The sequence below is a fragment of the Calonectris borealis genome, chromosome 8, assembly GCF_964195595.1.
Source record: "Calonectris borealis chromosome 8, bCalBor7.hap1.2, whole genome shotgun sequence".
NCBI lineage: Eukaryota > Metazoa > Chordata > Aves > Procellariiformes > Procellariidae > Calonectris > Calonectris borealis.
The window spans coordinates 31,634,578-31,651,809 of NC_134319.1; the positions used below are offsets into that span (position 1 = coordinate 31,634,578).

At 50.9% G+C, this 17,232-nt stretch overlaps 1 protein-coding gene across 2 annotated transcripts in view; it reads right to left on the bottom strand.

The window, feature by feature from the left end:
• Positions 1 to 2,211: 2,211 nt before the first annotated feature.
• XPR1 (xenotropic and polytropic retrovirus receptor 1) overlaps positions 2,212 to 17,232 on the bottom strand; it is a 116,918-nt gene continuing 101,897 nt past the window's right edge. The window contains exons 12-15 of one of the 2 annotated variants that reach the window (XM_075156806.1): positions 10,812 to 10,978; positions 10,391 to 10,530; positions 9,395 to 9,619; positions 2,212 to 8,001 (exon numbers count right to left, since the gene is read on the bottom strand). In XM_075156806.1, coding sequence (XP_075012907.1) covers positions 7,941 to 8,001; positions 9,395 to 9,619; positions 10,391 to 10,530; positions 10,812 to 10,978 — 593 coding nt within the window. In that variant the 3' untranslated portion in view covers positions 2,212 to 7,940. Of the gene's footprint in view, positions 8,002 to 9,394; positions 9,620 to 10,390; positions 10,531 to 10,811; positions 10,979 to 13,978; positions 14,050 to 17,232 lie in introns of those variants that run through there. The other variant, XM_075156807.1, reaches the window with a different exon arrangement.

Sequence of the window (17,232 nt, forward strand, 5' to 3'; positions counted from 1 at the left end):
CAGCATCGGGAGAGGGCTGGGAAGAGGGAGAAGAAGGCGGAAGAAGGGAAGGAAGCAGGGGAGGGGAAAAAAAAAATTAAAAAAAAAAAAAATAAAAAAAAAAAGGCCAAACCAGCAAATCCCAGCCCCTTCAGCCGAGCCCGAGCTCAGCTGCTTGGCTGGGCTGTGGGGCCGTCGTGGCCAGCCCTGCCTCCCGCCCGGGCCGCCTCCTCCTCCTCCTCCTCCTCCTCGTCCTCCGCGCGCCCCCGAAGCGCGCACCCCACGCCAGGGCGCCCGGCCAAATCCTGCACCGACCCCGAAGCCGAACCGCCTGCCCCCGCGATGGCTGGCGGGTGGCCCCAACAGGCGACGCCATCGCGGCCACGCACGGCGTGGGGGGACAGAGGGGACCCCGCGGGAGGGGAAGCCCGGCTGCCTTGGCCGGCTCTCAGGAATGTCCTTTGTCTGGGCTGCGGGTTTGGGAGGCGAGCGGGGAGCGAAGCCAGCCCACCTCCCCCGGCCTGCCGGGGGGAGCACCGCGCCCCGGGTGCTGGGTGCCAGAGGGGTCTGCCCCACACCAGTGGCTGGGGCTTCAGGGGGGTGGAAAGGATGGAGAGGCTGGTCCTGCCGGGGGGGGGGGGGGTGTCTCTAACAGCCTGCAGACGGGCAGCAAAGCCTGCCGGCTTTAGGCACCCTCCTGCGAGCATCGCATGTTTGCAGATGTGCAAAATATTCCAGCTTTCCCAGAGGTCAAATCCTGCCTTGGACCCCCCAGGGCTGAGGGCAACGGCTCCAGACTGAGCACCTTCAGGAGGGAGGATGGTGGGAGCCGGGGGGAGCTGAGCTTGGTATATCCATGTATCATCGTCCCTAAAACCAGCCTGCGACAGGCACCCCGCAGAGCCACCCACACCAAAACCCCATCCCCTGCCCTCCTCCCCCGAGACCCCACAAAACTCATCACGCAGGAGGAGGGTCCCGGGTGGGCAACCGCTCACCTGGAGGCGCCGGGGCCGCCGTCCCCGGGGGGCAGGATGGGTGCTGCGGGGGCCATGGGCGTCCCGGCTCCGCTCCGGCTGCCGCTTTAAGCCGCAGCTTTTGATATTCGTGATTGGTTTCATAATCCCGATCAAAAGGAAATCACCAGGATTATGAAATTGTTTTAATCCTCCCGGCTCCGGTCGCACTGGCCCCCGCCAGCATGAGCAGCAAGAAATCACTTTTATCTTCTTAAAACATCCCCTACCACGGCCAAAACCGGGACCAAGGGCTCCCTTCCCCGCGGGGGCTGGCTGTGCTCACAGCGGGCATCGGGGCTGACTCCTGGCTCCATGGGGGACAGGCCCAGCATCTTCCCCCGCCTGCTCCCAGGCAGGAGGGGACCGCCGGCAGGTTTGGGTGGAAGAGCCCAGGGCAGAGAGAGCCTCCTCGCCCCGTACCCCAACCCAGGACCCATCCTTACCTCCACGCCATCCCAGGGAGGGGTCCTGGCTCCTCTGCCCGGGAAAACGCGGCTGGGAGATGTCGTCCCCATCAAGCTGGGGCCGAACCGCCCGGTGAGGTGCCAAAGCAAGGGCAGCCGGGCTGCAGCAGCCAGGCAGCGCAGGCAGGGAGCCGCGGGCAGGGAGCAGCGCCCGGGGAGCAGGGATTAAACCTCCGGGAAGCGGCTGGCACGAGCAGCAACAGGCTTAGAGTGATGTCAAGGCGCTGGGCTCTCTTCTGGAGGAAGACTGATTGCAAGAGACGACGAAGAGATTTAAGAGAGCAAAATGAAAGCACAGACCCCAGACAACCCAGGGTTGGGCTGCTAAGCCTCTGGTCATCCTCTGTGCAGACAAGACGACACCTTGGACCAGAGACAAGCTGGTGAGAGACAATTAAAGGCTCCCAGAAGGACCAAGAGCCTTTTGCTGGTACAGCACGGGCTGTGCAGGAGGTTTCCTCCAGCACCACCCCCTGCGCGTTGGGTTTGAGCCCTGGGCACCTTCCCGTGAATCCCAGGCAGGTTGGGAAACCCTCCTGCCCATCTCCTTCCTCCAAGCACCTCCACCTCCTCCCGGGACGCAGAGGTCCCCCACCTCCAGCCACCCGTGACAGCCCACGGCTCCCAAGGGTGCACGAGCAGCGCCTTTTAACAGACGGGTAGAAGCAAACACTTGGTGGGTGGATGCAGCGCCAGGGGTGGGACGTGGGAAGAAAGACACACAGACCGGGGACAAAAGAGCCATCAGATCATTGGAAAACAAAGAGCTTGTAATAATGAAAAAAGGACAGATTTCGTAACCAATCACTTTTTCCTTTGAAAAAACACAATCACAGTAACTTTGCTTTATACAACCACCTAGAAACTATGAAACAGTATCACATTGTGCATTATTATTATTATTTTTTTTTTTTAAACCTACTTATCAAGAAGGGTATTCCACACTTCAAAAATTATATCCATTTGGGGAGGAAAGAGGAGACAGCTAATAGCGCAGTCACAGATACATCATGAGTCCAAGCAAGCGGCAATTCTTTGTCCTCACCTTTTCCACTTAGCCAAAAAAGAAGAGTGGAGAAGGGGATAGCAAAAGAGAAAGGAGGAGGAAAGAAAGAAAGCACCCACAGAGGACTAATCACACTCCATAATTACTTTTGACATCTACAGGGCTTCATAGAAAGATCATTTAGACCAACACAGCGGGGAGGGGGAGAGGAAGGCGGCAGCAGGACCCGGGGGGAAACTTTGGCATTCCCAGCCCGAGCCCCCTCCAAACGCCGATCCTTCACCAGGAGGACCTATGGGACGGGGAGGGCGTCACAAGTTCTACCAGGCTGCCCAATTTCTCCTCTGGAGCAAAGAGTTTGCAATTTGGTTTCTAGAGCTTGAGGGGCGGTCAGGCCATGGGGCGTCTTCCCAGGCAGGGTCGGCGCCTCTCGCCCACCGCGGCACGGCTGCGCCGGGGCCAGAGCAGCCCCCGACTCCCACCGGGAACAGGGCTGGGGCATCAGCATCCGCGTACACCCAATATTACCATCCCTTTCCTCTCCTCCCCCTGGCAAAACCTGCAATTCTCTTGCAGCCAGGGAGCTGCAGCAGGGACTGAAGGCCCCCAGGGATGCTGACACACCAGTTTAACCCCACGGTGGTGGCGGTGGTCCCAAGGTGCGGTATTCGGGGTGGCATCACGTAAGGGAGGCAAGGTTTGATGAGGTGACAGCCACCGAGTCCAACTGTGGCTGCTGCAGAGTTACCGTAGGGATTTTCCCTTCTTCCCCCAGAAGCCCCAGCCCCTCTTTTCCAAGGAGACAAAACAATCCAATCGCTTTCTGCAATAAAAATTACAATGAAAAAAAAACCCCTATGCTTAAGCAGAAGATCATCTTCCCCCTGCGAGTGCAAAGCAGAAAGGTGGAGGAGAGGAGGGAGGACACAGCACGTGAGCAAAGTGGCTTTTGTGTTCCCAACGGGAGCCGAGCCATGCCCCAGTCCCCGGGCACGTCCCAGCGCGACGGCCCCATCTCAGGGCCACAACCCCCCCAAAAGCCCGGGGCGCACGCCGGAGTCAGAGCAGCAGCATCCTTGCAGCATAAGGCCAGATTCACTCGGCTGTTCAAAACGCAGGCAAGGCTCAAATGCTTTGCGCCATCTCCCTTACTCCCTGGACGATCCGCAGTAAAATCCCCAGGGATTTTTATCTCCTGAACCTGGACTGTGCTTTCCCTCCCTGCCTCCCACACGGCTGCGGTGGCCGAGCGCCGGAGAGGGAGCAGAACAAGCAGCACAAGAAGGTATCAGGGAAGTAAGAGCAGCAGGAGCCAACTCTGCTCCACAAGAGACTTCCCCCCCACCTCGAGATTTCCACGCCGAAGGCTGCTGCCGGTCGTCCCCCCGCGCCCTGCCCATCATCGGCTTCGGAAAACGGCAGAGACACCGACAGAACAAGGAGGGCCGGGAGCGGGGCAGGGAAATGCGTAGGACGAGCAGCAGCTGACTTTGGGAACGCATCTGGATTTGAGAGGTAGGAGCTTATTTGATACATACAGGCCACAGCCGTGAGCGCTGCAAATGCATTTCTTGTTTTAAAACGTGGTTCCCGTCGATGGAGCAGCTCCCACTCCTGCTTGCCAAGCCTGTAAAGCCCAAACCTGCCCCGCTGCCCACTGCTCCTTCAGGAGCGCACACCCACAGCACACGGCATCGCCTCCCCCGGGCAGGGGACCTGGCGTTTCTGGTGACACAGTCCCAAAGCCACGCAGGGAACTCCAGCCAGCAAATAAACTCGGGATGCTGCAAATCCTAAACCCCTGCAACCCGAAAAATCCCTGGAAGAGCAGGAAGGATGGAAAGCAGCAGGGAATCAGCACGAAGAAGCGAGTTGAAAGGAAATTTCCAAAATTCATCGGCCACACTGTGGCATCTCCTCCCCTTCGATGGGACCATCTGCAAGAGTTTCGGCCAAAAAGTTTCACGACAAAAGCAGCTTCCACACCATCCTCGGAGCCGCACACACCCACCTCCGCACCGAATCGCAAGGAGAAGGAGAGCTCAACACCCAAAAGCCAGTGCTGCTTCACGGCAGCCAGAGCCCAGACCTGTCTCAGCTTCCACTTTCCATCCACATCCCAACAACTAAAGCCCTGGATAAAAAAAACCCAGCTCCTTTTAACTCTGCTCTCCATACTTCTGGATTGTCACCCTGCTGTTCTCCCTCCAGGAGTGTTTCCAAGCACCCATTAGCAAAGCCCGCTCACGAAATGAAGCCACCCCGGCCTGTCCCCGCTCCCCTCGCTCCCGTTGCGCAGGCTGCTCACATGGAGCGACGGGGCTATTTTCTCTCACCATCTGCTCTGCTTCGTTAGGTCTCCCTTTATTGGCCAGATGTTCTCGTAGACGCGGAGCCATCCCGGCTTTAGCGCTCGCTCTCGGGAGGAATCTGCACGCCTGATTTCTCAGAAATCTCTGGGAGGGAGGGAACAGGCAGATGCAGCGCTGGGGAGCCGGGAGCCTTTAAAAGCCATGCCTCCAGGAAATTCAGGCTCCTTTCCCCCAAGAGAGCATCTTCACTGCCAAAGGGGATGATGTTTTATTTTAGGAGATAACGTTTGCTAGCTGTAGCATGCCACCTCCCCTTTTTCTTATTTCTCCTTCCAGCAAAGACAGAGAAAAAGGGATGGGGAAAAAGCAGAGCAGGGAGCAGAGCAGACGAACAGACCGAATTCTCACTTCCCCTAAGAATTTGGGTAAACTACGGAACAAGAATTTAATTACTCGCACCTTGACCCTCCCTGCCAGGTTGGGAAGTGGACGGTGGCAGGCAGGCAGACAGGCAGGACGCAGGCCACCCGGCCGTGCCCCGCTCCCCCCAGCCCAGCTGAGGAAGGCAGAGTGCTCCCAGGGGACTGGCATCACTTCAAAACATCTCTCTGTATTTTTTCTTCCCTCTGAAAGGATGAGTCACCGGTAAACTCTGTTTCTTTTTGAAAAGAACCACTTAAGTAACAGCAGCCCCTTGGTGCGGCTGCCCTCCTCTAACCACCCCTAGGTAGCTTCCCTCGTCTCCCACCGCTCTCGCTGGAAACACCTACGCAAGGTTTGGACACGGCAACAACCGCTGCAATGCAAATTAGGAAACAGAAATATTTTAAGGGGCTTTATATCTCAGACTCCACTTCCACACGAAAAGGAACCTTCCGTTTAAGTACAAACAACAGACCGAAGGGAGTTCAATATGGGAAAACAGGCTCCTGGGCACCGAAAGGATGAACAGCACAACGCCGGCTAGTCCAGCTGCCCTCCCGCCGGAGCAGACGGATGCTGCGGGAGCTGCGAGGAGGAGCACCACAGCAGGCACACCAGCTCCTCCACCACGCACACCGCTGACAGAGCAGAGGCACCTCTCGGCAGGTCCGTCCCAGTTTCTTTATAAGTTGAGAGCACGGCACAGAAGTGTAGGTAGTTACAGATTTGCAGTGTGGCCCTTGGCCTGGCACGGGTTCACCACCGCTGAATTTTAATCTATTTCAAATTAAATGAAAAGAAGTAAGTTTCCTTCTTCAGTTCCTCTGGGCGAGAGGCACAGCAGGCAAACTGAGAAAATGCAACGTACCGGTCATGTGAGAAATCATGCTATTAGCTAATTAAAAAACAATAACCACCGAAGAGCAGCTGAGCAGGGATTCCTGCAATTCCACCGCCCAAACTAGAGGCAAGTCACCGGACAGGCATCAGTGCGAGGATCCTACTGCAGGCGTTTCACCCTTCCCTTGCAGTCCCAGCTGTGCGCCACGGCTGCCCACGAGCCGGGCAGAGGGGAAGGCGGCAGTCCCGGGGACCTCGGCCACGCCGACCCGACCCAGCGGCGGCGGTCCTGGCTGCGAGGTTGAGCTCCCGCTCCCCTCGCCCGCCGGCACTGCTGCGAGAGAGCAGGGAGCGCGCGTCGCGCCCGGGGAAGGACAGCGGGACTCTGTGGGTCCCCGTGTTTCCTTTCCTACGGGAGGAGAGACCAACGAGACCACTGAGTTAGCATCGCTCTTCCCACATAATTTGCTTGGGAATATGGATGCCCCTTCCCCGAGTCTGCTTAACAGTTTCGCACTTCCCAAACTGGGTTAGTGAGACGAGGCAAGGGGCACGAGTAACAGCCGAGCTGCAGGGCAGCGTGCCGGGATAGCGCCCGACAGAGCCTTTTTGCCAAACCAGAAGCCACGAGGAGACCTGTTTTCAATTTCACCTTCCCCATCAGGTGGGCACAACGCAGTCCTTTCCTCGTTCCCCGACAGCTCTCCAACACACCACCGCTCCTGAACCCCAGCCTGCTAAACTCCCTCCCTGCCCACGGGAACCATCACCTCCTCGCCTCGTCCCACTTCACTTCTGCTGCGCTGGGCTGCAGGAGAACACCAGGAAAGCTCCCTGCTTGGTACGGGATGCCCTTACACCATCTAAGGATTATTAAGGCTTTGAAAAATACTTTTTGATTTGGAGAATGAAGTTCTGAAGCCTTTGTTCACCTAGCTTTTTGCACTGTTGGTAGGACCCAACTCTCCTTTCAAAAGGGCCTTAGGATCATCTGCACTACTTTCACACAGCTGCATGGAAAGTTGGCGTTGAACCGGCACAAGAGACATGCCCAGAAGCAGTAGCAGCAACTAAAAAAATCAGAAAGAGAAACTTTGGTTTAAAATAAAATAAAATTGAAAAGAAAGAGAGAAAAGGTAAACACAGGTGCAAGTCGTCTCACAAGAGGGGTATTTGCAGGGCATAACCCCACAACCCTGGAGATCTAGATCTACATTCCCAGCGTTGTTTTACTGTTACAATCTTCATTGCACAGGACTCAAAATCACTCTCATATGGTTGTTAAGTTTCATAAATAATGTGAAAACTATATGCAACAGATACATCATATTTCCAAAAAATTATAAGAAAAGTTACATCAAATTAAAAAGTAGCTTCATGAATGAAGATACTGCTCTAAGTGCACTTTCCCTGCAAGTGCAGCCAGTGCCTCAGCGCTGGATATGAAGAAAAAAAAAAACAAAACCAAAAAAATCCGATTTAAAAACTTAAGTCCGGTTTCAACCAGTCAAAACCGGGCCAAGCAGAAACTGAGTGTGCTCTCGGCACTGTCCCATGAGGGAGTCCCTATGATGCTTCGTTATCCAGATAGGTTTGTATGTCCTTGTTGAGACTGTAAACAATCCTTCTTTCCTGAACTGTCCTCTTTATTGGCAAAACAAAGTAAAATATTTTATTTTTTTTTTTTAAAATAGAACATTAAAATTAACCCAGAAGAAAAGAAACGAAACACAGTGAGCTTGTTGGAGTCCATAGGATCTGGTCTGGAAGAGCTCGGAAAACGTGTTCAGTGTTTTCTCCTGTTTTCAGCTGGAACTGTACCAGAGATCGGGTTACTTGGGGAAGAGGGGAACAGAAGGAGAAAACAAAGGATGCGGAATAAGAGACCGTGGCCATCTCATGTGTTCGCTTCATTCGCTAGGTCCTCTATCAATACCTTAGTGTCACAAGCCTTGGACCTGGAAAAAAAACAAACAGAACACACTCATCAGGGAGAAGAAATTCCCATTACGACATGCAGACAGTAAAACCACACTGCGCTTGAAGAATCTTTCTTACACGGAGAGGGAATAAGCAGGCTACTGGAATTGTTTCACAGCCTCCCACTCTCACTGGGAATAGCAGAGCCTTACAAATACACCCCAGCTGTCCCTCAGCATCCCCCCCCACGCCACACCACGCCGGCCACCTTGCGCGCACGGACAATGCCCTCTGCCGGGCTGCGCCGACCAACGGCCGGGGACCGCTGCGGCACTGCTCGGCGCGGTGCATCCATCCAGCCCTCCGCACAAAACTCCATAAAACCCTTGCAGCAGTTGCTGCAAATCCAATGGAGTGTTCCTGCTCACTCTGCCGCTGGGCTGCACAAAGGTACAGCAGCTTATTTTGGAATATGCTTGACGTGTCCCAGTTCGCTGCATGTCTGAGGGGTAAACGGACACGGTTGTAGGGAATTCGACCGGGTTTTGGCCCACATCCCCTCTGCGTGAAGTTTTTCAGTCTCTAGCAGCCACACGAAGTCTGTTGGTCACATCTGTGTACTCTGTCCCAACACGGATATGAGATAAGCACGGCCCAAGGGCTGCGGCTCAGGCCAGAGCACACTCTTTGCGTGACAGCCACGGCCTCCTTTTCCTCCCATCCACCTCTCCCATGCCGTGATGCAACAGGGGGATGCGCTGCAGGGATTGCACAACGCTCCCGACATGCTGTGCTTCAGCGTCCCCAGGGAGCCCAAGCTTGCCTCCTGGCCAAAGGGCTGGGCTCCGCAGCTGTGCTGCTGGGGCAGAAGTGATGCCTGGACGCTGGAGCACCCTGTGATGCTCGGGGCAGAGGCACTGCAGTGAAGATAAGCAGTCAATAGGTTCAGGGCTGGGGTGCAAGGTGGGGAAACGTCTAGGCTGTAAGGAGGAGGGGTGGAAAGAAAAAACGCATGGATTTAGATTTAGGAGAGGAAAGGGTCTGAGATCTCACATAGGAAATCTTAACCAAATGATGACCGAAATCTTGGAGAGGTCTGAAGCCTGGAAATGGTCAGTTGATGGGAACCTCTCTTCTAGGTTTGGATTTACAACCTCTGGCAACTGCTACAGGCTATTTTTTGCAGGAGGGGAGTTTTGTAAAGGGAACTTCCTTTTCCAGGGGTTTACCAGAATCCAAAGATGATGTAAAGGATGGATCAACCCTCCAGCAGAGAAATATGCATTTACTAATTGGACCTGTCCTCCCTTTGAATGACTATTTTAGCTGAGATCTTCCCATGATTACCCAGTCCATAAATGGCCACCAAGCATTAACAACAGCTCTAACACGTGATTTGGTTTGTTGCGCTAGAGGACAGGCAAAACATACTGTGAAGCAAGACGAGGTCTGCGCAAAGACACGCTCTGGCTGCGCTTCCAGAACTGTTTGTTCTTGCGGCGGTTTCGTACACCATCTTCCTGGTCCATCATCTGATCCAAGAGCGTCAGGTCATCGGCGTTGAGCGGTGCCACAGAGATGTCCCTCACGGCACGGAACTCACCACAGTTGTTCAGGTGCTCATTCTCCAGACGGAAGAAGTTCCACACAAACCGCCTGGGGGGGAAAAAAGTGAAAATTATCAATTTGGTTCCACTTTTACAGGCATTGCCCGTGTTTGGTACATGGACCTAGATACCACTGACTGTTCTCACTGATCAAAGTGCCTCTGGGAAGACGCTGGGAGTATAGAGAAACAGCAGCAGCTGCTACAACATCTTCCCAACTCTCTGGAGCAGAACAGATCTGTCAGGCTCATTCATTGTCCTAACGATGACAGCCGTAGCCTGGACAGCGTGCAGGCACCAGGTACTACAAGTGAAACGCAACCTCTGCCATCTACATGAGTGAGGTTCAGCTTCAAGGGCTTTTACTCATCTTGAGAAGTTGCGGGGGTAGGTCTCCAGCTAGAGTACAAGTGTGTAAAGAGCCCTGAAATCTTGCAGGATCCAAATTAGTGTTTGGAAAAGCAGCAGAGATTTGAGAATAATTGTAAACCTGAGAATCAAGTGAAATTTCATCTGGAAATTTCAACAAGGTAATTTTAAGGAGAAATTTAGTAATAACAAAACCCTCAGGATTAGGTCTAGGTTCAGAAGAAACTGCAAACGCAGCATGAAGGACCCAGCCCCGCATTGCTGCAGAGCCCTCTATAGCTTTCTTCACTCAGAACCCTGTTCAGATTAAATGCTCCTGTTAGACCTAGTCTTCCATTTCAAGGACTGGTACCTTCCATGTCCAAGGAGCAAGGCACTTCCCACCGCGCTGACGTTACACAAGTAATAAAAACGTAAAAGAGAAATGAACTGTTCAGTCAAGCAGCCTTACCGGAATACCTCAAGTGGGGCAAATACAGTAGAAATGATGTCCCCAGCATACGGAAAGATTTGCATGGAAGTGAGGGAGATCTGGATGGTCCACGCAAAACGCAGGATCACGTCTTCTACAATGGCACAATAGTAGTATGCCTGAAGAACAAGACAGACAAACCGGACAGCTCATCATACATGCTCTGCACAGAAGACAGACCTTTTCAGGCCTTCAGGAAGATACAGAATTTGCTGCTCAACCACTAGAAAAGTCAAGTATGAAATGATCTCTTTGAAACAAATGAACTCTACTGCTAGAAAATCCCAGCGCATAGCATTCAGGAAGCACCAGTGGCCAACTGCAAACATGCTCTAAACTCAGCAAGTTTTGTTAAAGTATTAAAAGCCTTTCCTAATGTAAGAGCAGGCTGTATACGCACTTTCTGTGGGTAGACAATTCCTTCTCGAAGAAAGGTATTTTCACCAGCATTTTTGTCAAAGAGACCCCAGTCCATCTTCAGGTCCCAGATAAGGGTATAGCAAGAGCTGATGAAATAGAAGATAATCCACAGGTAGAAGAACACTTGGGTGTCACTGTGGTTTTTAGCTGGAAAAGAGAAGAACAGCATACTTCTGTACAACTTAAAGCAGATTGCTTCTTAACACAGCTACAAATTGGCTGACTTGGAAATAACACCCCTTTCATTCAAGTTCTGGGAAAATCAGGCTAGCTAATCTGAACCAAACCGAAAGCCTTACCAGGACCAGCTTTATATTCTCATTTAAATTCCACTTTCATCTCGTTCAACGTTTTGCACTTGAGGCTGAAATTTGCACTAAGATTTTTATTTTCTTGAAACTTGTGGTAGACCTGCCATTCTAACTCTGAACAGCAGGTGGAAGCTGAGGGCCATATTTCAAAAAAGACACAGGCTTGTACAAAGGAAAAAGCCATGAGGCAGTGCTCAGTTAGGAGGGTTTTGTAAGAGAGTATTTTAGTTTGTCTAAGTATAAACAACTGTGAATTAGTCCACTAAAAGCCTGAAAGAGGACTGGCAATACAGGAATTTCCACTAGCCATTTCAGAGGTTGTGGTGGCAGGGGAAAATAAACAAAAAGAAGGCAATACATTAACATGTATGTACAAAAACTAAATGCCCATACAGAGCTCCTCTTTGTGAAACACAGGACTGCGGGATCAAAGTCTGCTCACCTGCAGATATGTTTTTGCAATTAAGTTGTTTCCCATTCTCCCCTGAAAAGGTTACACTGCCCTCTCAATTCAGCTAAACTTCCCTACATCAGTCAGCTGGGTGAAAACAAACAGATCTGATAATTCTGTTTGCTTTTAATTAGCAAGTGTGGGTCATAAAGTTCATAAAAATAAACCACGTTATAATGCTTCGCAAAGCTGAGACACTTTGCATCTCCCTGCTGTCAGGAGTCTTTCCTCCTTTCTATGCAGCCACTGTAATTGCTCATTCACCGGTTCTTTCTAACAAAGCCAATAACACTTCTAGTACAAAAAAGCCATAATGTTTTCAGTCCAAACCCGATGCCACGCTAAGTGACAGCACTGTTTTCCATATATGTGGCTTTAAGACAACAGAATCCCCGAAGCTGATCACAGAGGGAGCAACAGGGCAATTTTCTCTCTCCTTCCCTTTTGGTTTCTAACATTTACGATATAAATGTAATGCAGCAATCCGATAAAATTAATGGAGGTGAAAATGAGAGGCATCATGTAAAAGCACATTCCTCCCATTACGCCTTTCAGGCTTCCTGGACATGATGTGCAGGATATAGGTCAAATACACACACTCATTCTCCTTTCAAAACACACCCCCTAAAGCAAACCTATTAAAGCCACTTACGCAGCAAAGCCTATCTGCAGCGAAGCTTCACATCGGCAGAGGAAAAGGACACGAGATCTGCTGCAGCTCTCAGGTTTGACTAGCTTCCCTGCTTTTGTGCAAGGTTAGAAGCTTTTGAGCAGTAACCCGCATCCTCCCCAGGCTTGGCTTTACCCAGGGACAGGTCTGGCATCGCGTCACCCGCCACTGCCGCTGCAGAGCCATGACGTCACCCGGGAGCAGGCAGAGAAGTCCTGCAGAATACAGGCTCTGCTGCTTTGAAACCACCTCTCCCACCCATTTTTAAAGCGCAGCTGCCAAGAAAACAGGACACAGGTGATGTTTTTGGCGTTAGCAATTAGGGCTTTACTGCAAGATTTCGTTCTCCCCCACCAGCTCCCCTGAAGCCTCCACTACATTATTTCAGGAAGAAAAGGCAGATGCTGACATTCAGTGACTCAGAGACACTAAGCCTGTTCTTTCCAACATTATTTTTAGCTCATTAGATCTCTATGTTTAGTTCCCACTACCAGATCCTAAACAATAACTCAGAGGTAGTTAATGGGTTAAGTGCTTCCAAAGCATCTAAAATGCTCCAAACTACCCTGTGAGGCTGCCATCCGGAATAGTGTGGTCAGCAGGAGTAGGGAGGTGATCGTGCCCCTGTACTCGGCACTGGTGAGGCCGCACCTCGAATCCTGTGCTCAGTTTTGGGCCCCTCACGACAAGAAGGACATGGAGGTGCTGGAGCGTGTCCAGAGGAGGGCAACGAAGCTGGTGAAGGGCCTGGAGCACAAGTCTGATGGGGAGCGGCTGAGGGAACTGGGGGTGTTTAGCCTGGAGAAGAGGAGGCTGAGGGGAGACCTCATCGCGCTCTACAACTACCTGAAAGGAGGTTGTAGCGAGGTGGGGGTTGGTCTCTTCTGCCAAGTAACAAGCGATAGGACAAGAGGAAATGGCCTCAAGTTGCGCCAGGGGAGGTTTAGATTGGATATTAGGAGAAATTTCTTTACTGAAGGAGAGGTCAGGCCTTGGAACAGGCTGCCCAGGGAAGTGGTGGAGTCACCATCCCTGGAAGTATTTAAAAGACGTGTAGATGAGGCCCTTAGGGACATGGTGTAGTGGGCATGGCGTGTTGGGTGGACGGTTGGACTCGATGATCTTAGAGGTCTTTTCCAACCTGTATGATTCTATGATTCTATGCTTCCTCTTGGTAGCTTAGGCTTGAAGGTCGTGCTGGTTTTTTTTCCCCTTAAGGACAGAATTCAGATAAACTGAGTCTTACTCCACATCTTCATGGAGCAGACATGGAGCAGGCAGCGCAGACAGTACCATCCATTGCCATGCCTTCGGCCACATCCCTGGCATGAGCCATGCCCTGCAGGTGCAGGGCTGAAGAGCAGCGAAGCGGCATTGCTGGGCGCTCCTTCGGAGTTCTCCGGTCATGGATGGGACAGTCTGGCCCCAGACTACCATCTCAAACTACGTAAGGGGCTAACAAAACCGCATCCTAAGTTTGAAATCACCTTCCTATGTAATTGCCAAGGTTCATCCTGCTTAAACCTCAATTGCCTTAAAGGTTATTGTGTGCAATTACAGAAAGGAGTAGTACTGGGAAGAAAAAGGCCCAAGTAAGAAATCTTGTGGCATTAACCTCGTCAACCTCAAAAGGATGTGCTTGCTTCTAGTTAGGTTATCGTGGCCTCAGCACCCTTTCCCTGCCCCTGTCTTTGCAGCAGTCTTTTCAGTGGCACCTGCGGTCACGCTGCTTGCCCCTTGCTCCTGCTCACTTTCTCACCGACCGGCTCTGTAATGCATTCAGCTCCTGAAAAAAATTCATTAAAAAGAACAAATCACTCCCTGGTAAAATGCTCTAATCAGAACTAGCCTATTGTCTTCAGCCTTGGCCTTTGAGTCCCTTCCTTTAATCACCTTACCCTCCTTTTCCCCCTGCCTGCAATTCTGTTTGATACCTTCCTTCCTTCTGTCCTCATTGGTATTCAGCTGGTGTACAGAAATATGTTACTGCTCTAGGCAAGCAATTATATCTCAATCTCCACTGGCTGGTCCTAGTGGCCCTCTTCACTGCTGCTCAGGGGGCCAGAAAATCAAGGCATTCATATTCTGCCCAGAGGCTCCATCTACTCCTCGCCTGCCAGTTTTTCAGTAGCAATACATAGCTGTGCATATGTATGATGATGTCAGGGTCTATTTAAGCAGGAACTGTTTCATCCTGTGTTTTTTATTTGTTTCATGATGTGCTAGAAACCACCAAAAACCATTAGAGAGTGATAGTCTCAGGATAAGAGAAGCACTCTGGACACCTGGTAGATCTCAACCTCTCCAAGAGGGGAAAAAAGACCAAGTCTTCAACATCCCGCGGACTGCAGCAACCCTTTGGCAGCGCAACTGCCAGTCCACCCAGCAAGAGGTGGATGAAGGACCTTTCTACTTGGTGCTCCAAAGGGCCCCACCATGTAGCAACTTCCTAAGCGACAGTCATTCAAAACAGCACGTGCAGGACAAAACACCGTCAGCAGAAAACCCGACATGTAAAGTTGCAGGTGCAGCTTTACCCTCCCTGCCGATGGGCACATTTCAATCCCCGTTCACATTAGCGTGTCAGCCACGTGGAGGTGTTCAGCTATGTCAGAGGCTATTCGAGTTCGCAGAGCCCTGCTATCTCTACTTGCTGCAAAGTCAATGGGAAGCAGCGGGGGCCATTTGCAACCTTCACCACAGAATTTCCTTTAGCATCCTCAGTTTACCTTATAAAAGGCAATTCCAGTAGATATTCTGCAAAAATACACCTACAAATTGCCCCAGAAGGTCAACTAGATAAATAATGGAAAGCTTCCACCTTTGAACTGAAGCTGTGAATGGCCACAGTCCCAGAAAACAGCCAAAGGCACTTGCAGCAGCAGAATTTCCTGCTTGCAAAAATTGCTGACAGACAATATCTTGGATCCCAAACCCAACCCCAGGGGACACAATATCTGACTAGCATTCTGAGAGAATAATACTCGGCAGAAATTATAGCCCCTTCTAAACACAGGCAAGAGAAAGGTTGCTTTCCATCAAAGATAGACAGCAAATACTATCCTGAACGCTGTTAATATTGACTTTACTTCCAAAGAATACTATCTGTTTACCCTGCTGAATTATTCTGGGGAATGTAAACACTATATAGTATTCAACACAGCGAAAAATCAATGCCATGTATTATTGAAGATCTGGATAAGAGCACAATGGCCCTCGATAAGCACTCCTGGTGTGTCAGCCGCTGCAGCTGGCTGTGGTTTCTGCTGATGGCGAAAGCTGCGATACAAGCTGTAAGAAGCATGAGGTTATCAGGAAACACAGCCAGGTAAGCCCTGCTACCAGGCAAACCTGACCCAGCCCGAGCAGTTCTGCCTCCAGCGGCAATTAAAAACCTCCCGATCAAGGCATGCCAAATTCAGTCTCCTTTGACGACCAGCCTTTCAATCACAGATTTAAGCGGAACCTAAACAAAAAAGTATGTATTTACAGCGTGCTAGCCAGGCACGGATACTAGAGAACTGAGCGCATACTTTCTGCCACCCGGTTAGCCCAGGGATGACATATGCCCATTAACTCCATCCCAGCACACAACGGGAGGGGGGTGACAGCCAGAAGTGACTTATCTACATAAGAACTGCCATCAGAATGACATCCCAAAGCATTCGTCTAACACCTTACTGCTTGAAGTGCAGTATTACCGCTCCCTCAGTAATTATACATCTTAATGAGGGAATAGCAGCAGCGTTGCCTTTCTGCCCAGCCAGCACGTACCACTATTTAATACTGATCAATGGCAGAGCCATGGCATGACAGTGGACTTAATGCAGTAAAAAGGCAAATAACCCAGAGGAGCACACAGAGGACTCGCCATCGTGCGCTGATGGGCTTTGTCAAATACCAACCATTTCGTACGAACAACCTTCCCCTTAGATTCTGCAAACCTCTGCTATAGCCTCTGGGCACAATTTAAAGCAAAGCAGCAAGATACAGCGCAGTGAAGAACTGTCAGGAGGCAACACCTCGTTTCTCCTTCTAGTTAGATTCTACATTTGTAGAGCGGGGAAATCCCCAAATCGCGTTTTGACTAAAAATACTCTGCAGGTTTGCATTGGGTTTGTAGGACGATACGACTGTGTCTGATTTCAAGACATCACAGCAATCTCATTGCTTGTATCTCACAAACAGAAGAATGTGATGTAATTGCAAAAAGGAGGAAGCGTATCTGTCATGACTGAGATTTGATTTGATTCTTCTTCTGGTGGCTTCTCTAGCATTTGAGAAGTGTTCTTGGGGGATGTTTAACTGCTACCTTGAGAAGGATGGGGTTTCCAATCTAAGCATTTGCCAACAGTCTCACTAATAAAAACATCTGGATTCACAATCAGAAATAAATAGCATGGTAGTCAGGGCCTTCGTTGGACAATTTAGGGCTTGGGACACAACGTCATCTGCTACCTGTATAGGGCTTTGAGATCCCAAATCAGATTCCTTCAAAATGTAACAACAACCAAAAAAATCAAAAGTAAAAAAAAATATTGTTGGATGATTGCATCTCCTAGATTTCTGCAGCACCAGAGCGCTGCAGACCTGCATACATTTGAAAGGAAAATCACTTCTGTAGTGATATAGTCAGTTGCTTTTCTTAAAATGTTCCATTAAAAAACGGTCAGGCTTACCCCTCTTAAGTGCCCATGAAATGAGGTATCAGTAGGCCACCGTTTTTACTTATACCTTATTAATTAGCGTTCCCGCTTCTCCAGTCACCTTTAACACAAAAGTGTATTAAGTGATACAAACAGTACTATTAGTCCACTTTCCAAATCCTTCTTTTTAAAATCCATCTCTCAGCTGCAATCTTGAGAAGCGAACACATGAATCACTCAGCGGCAGGGTGCCGAGGTTGCCTCTCCCCCACGGCGCAGCTGCCGGCACCGGGAATGTCCCGCTTGACATTTGTAGACCTACA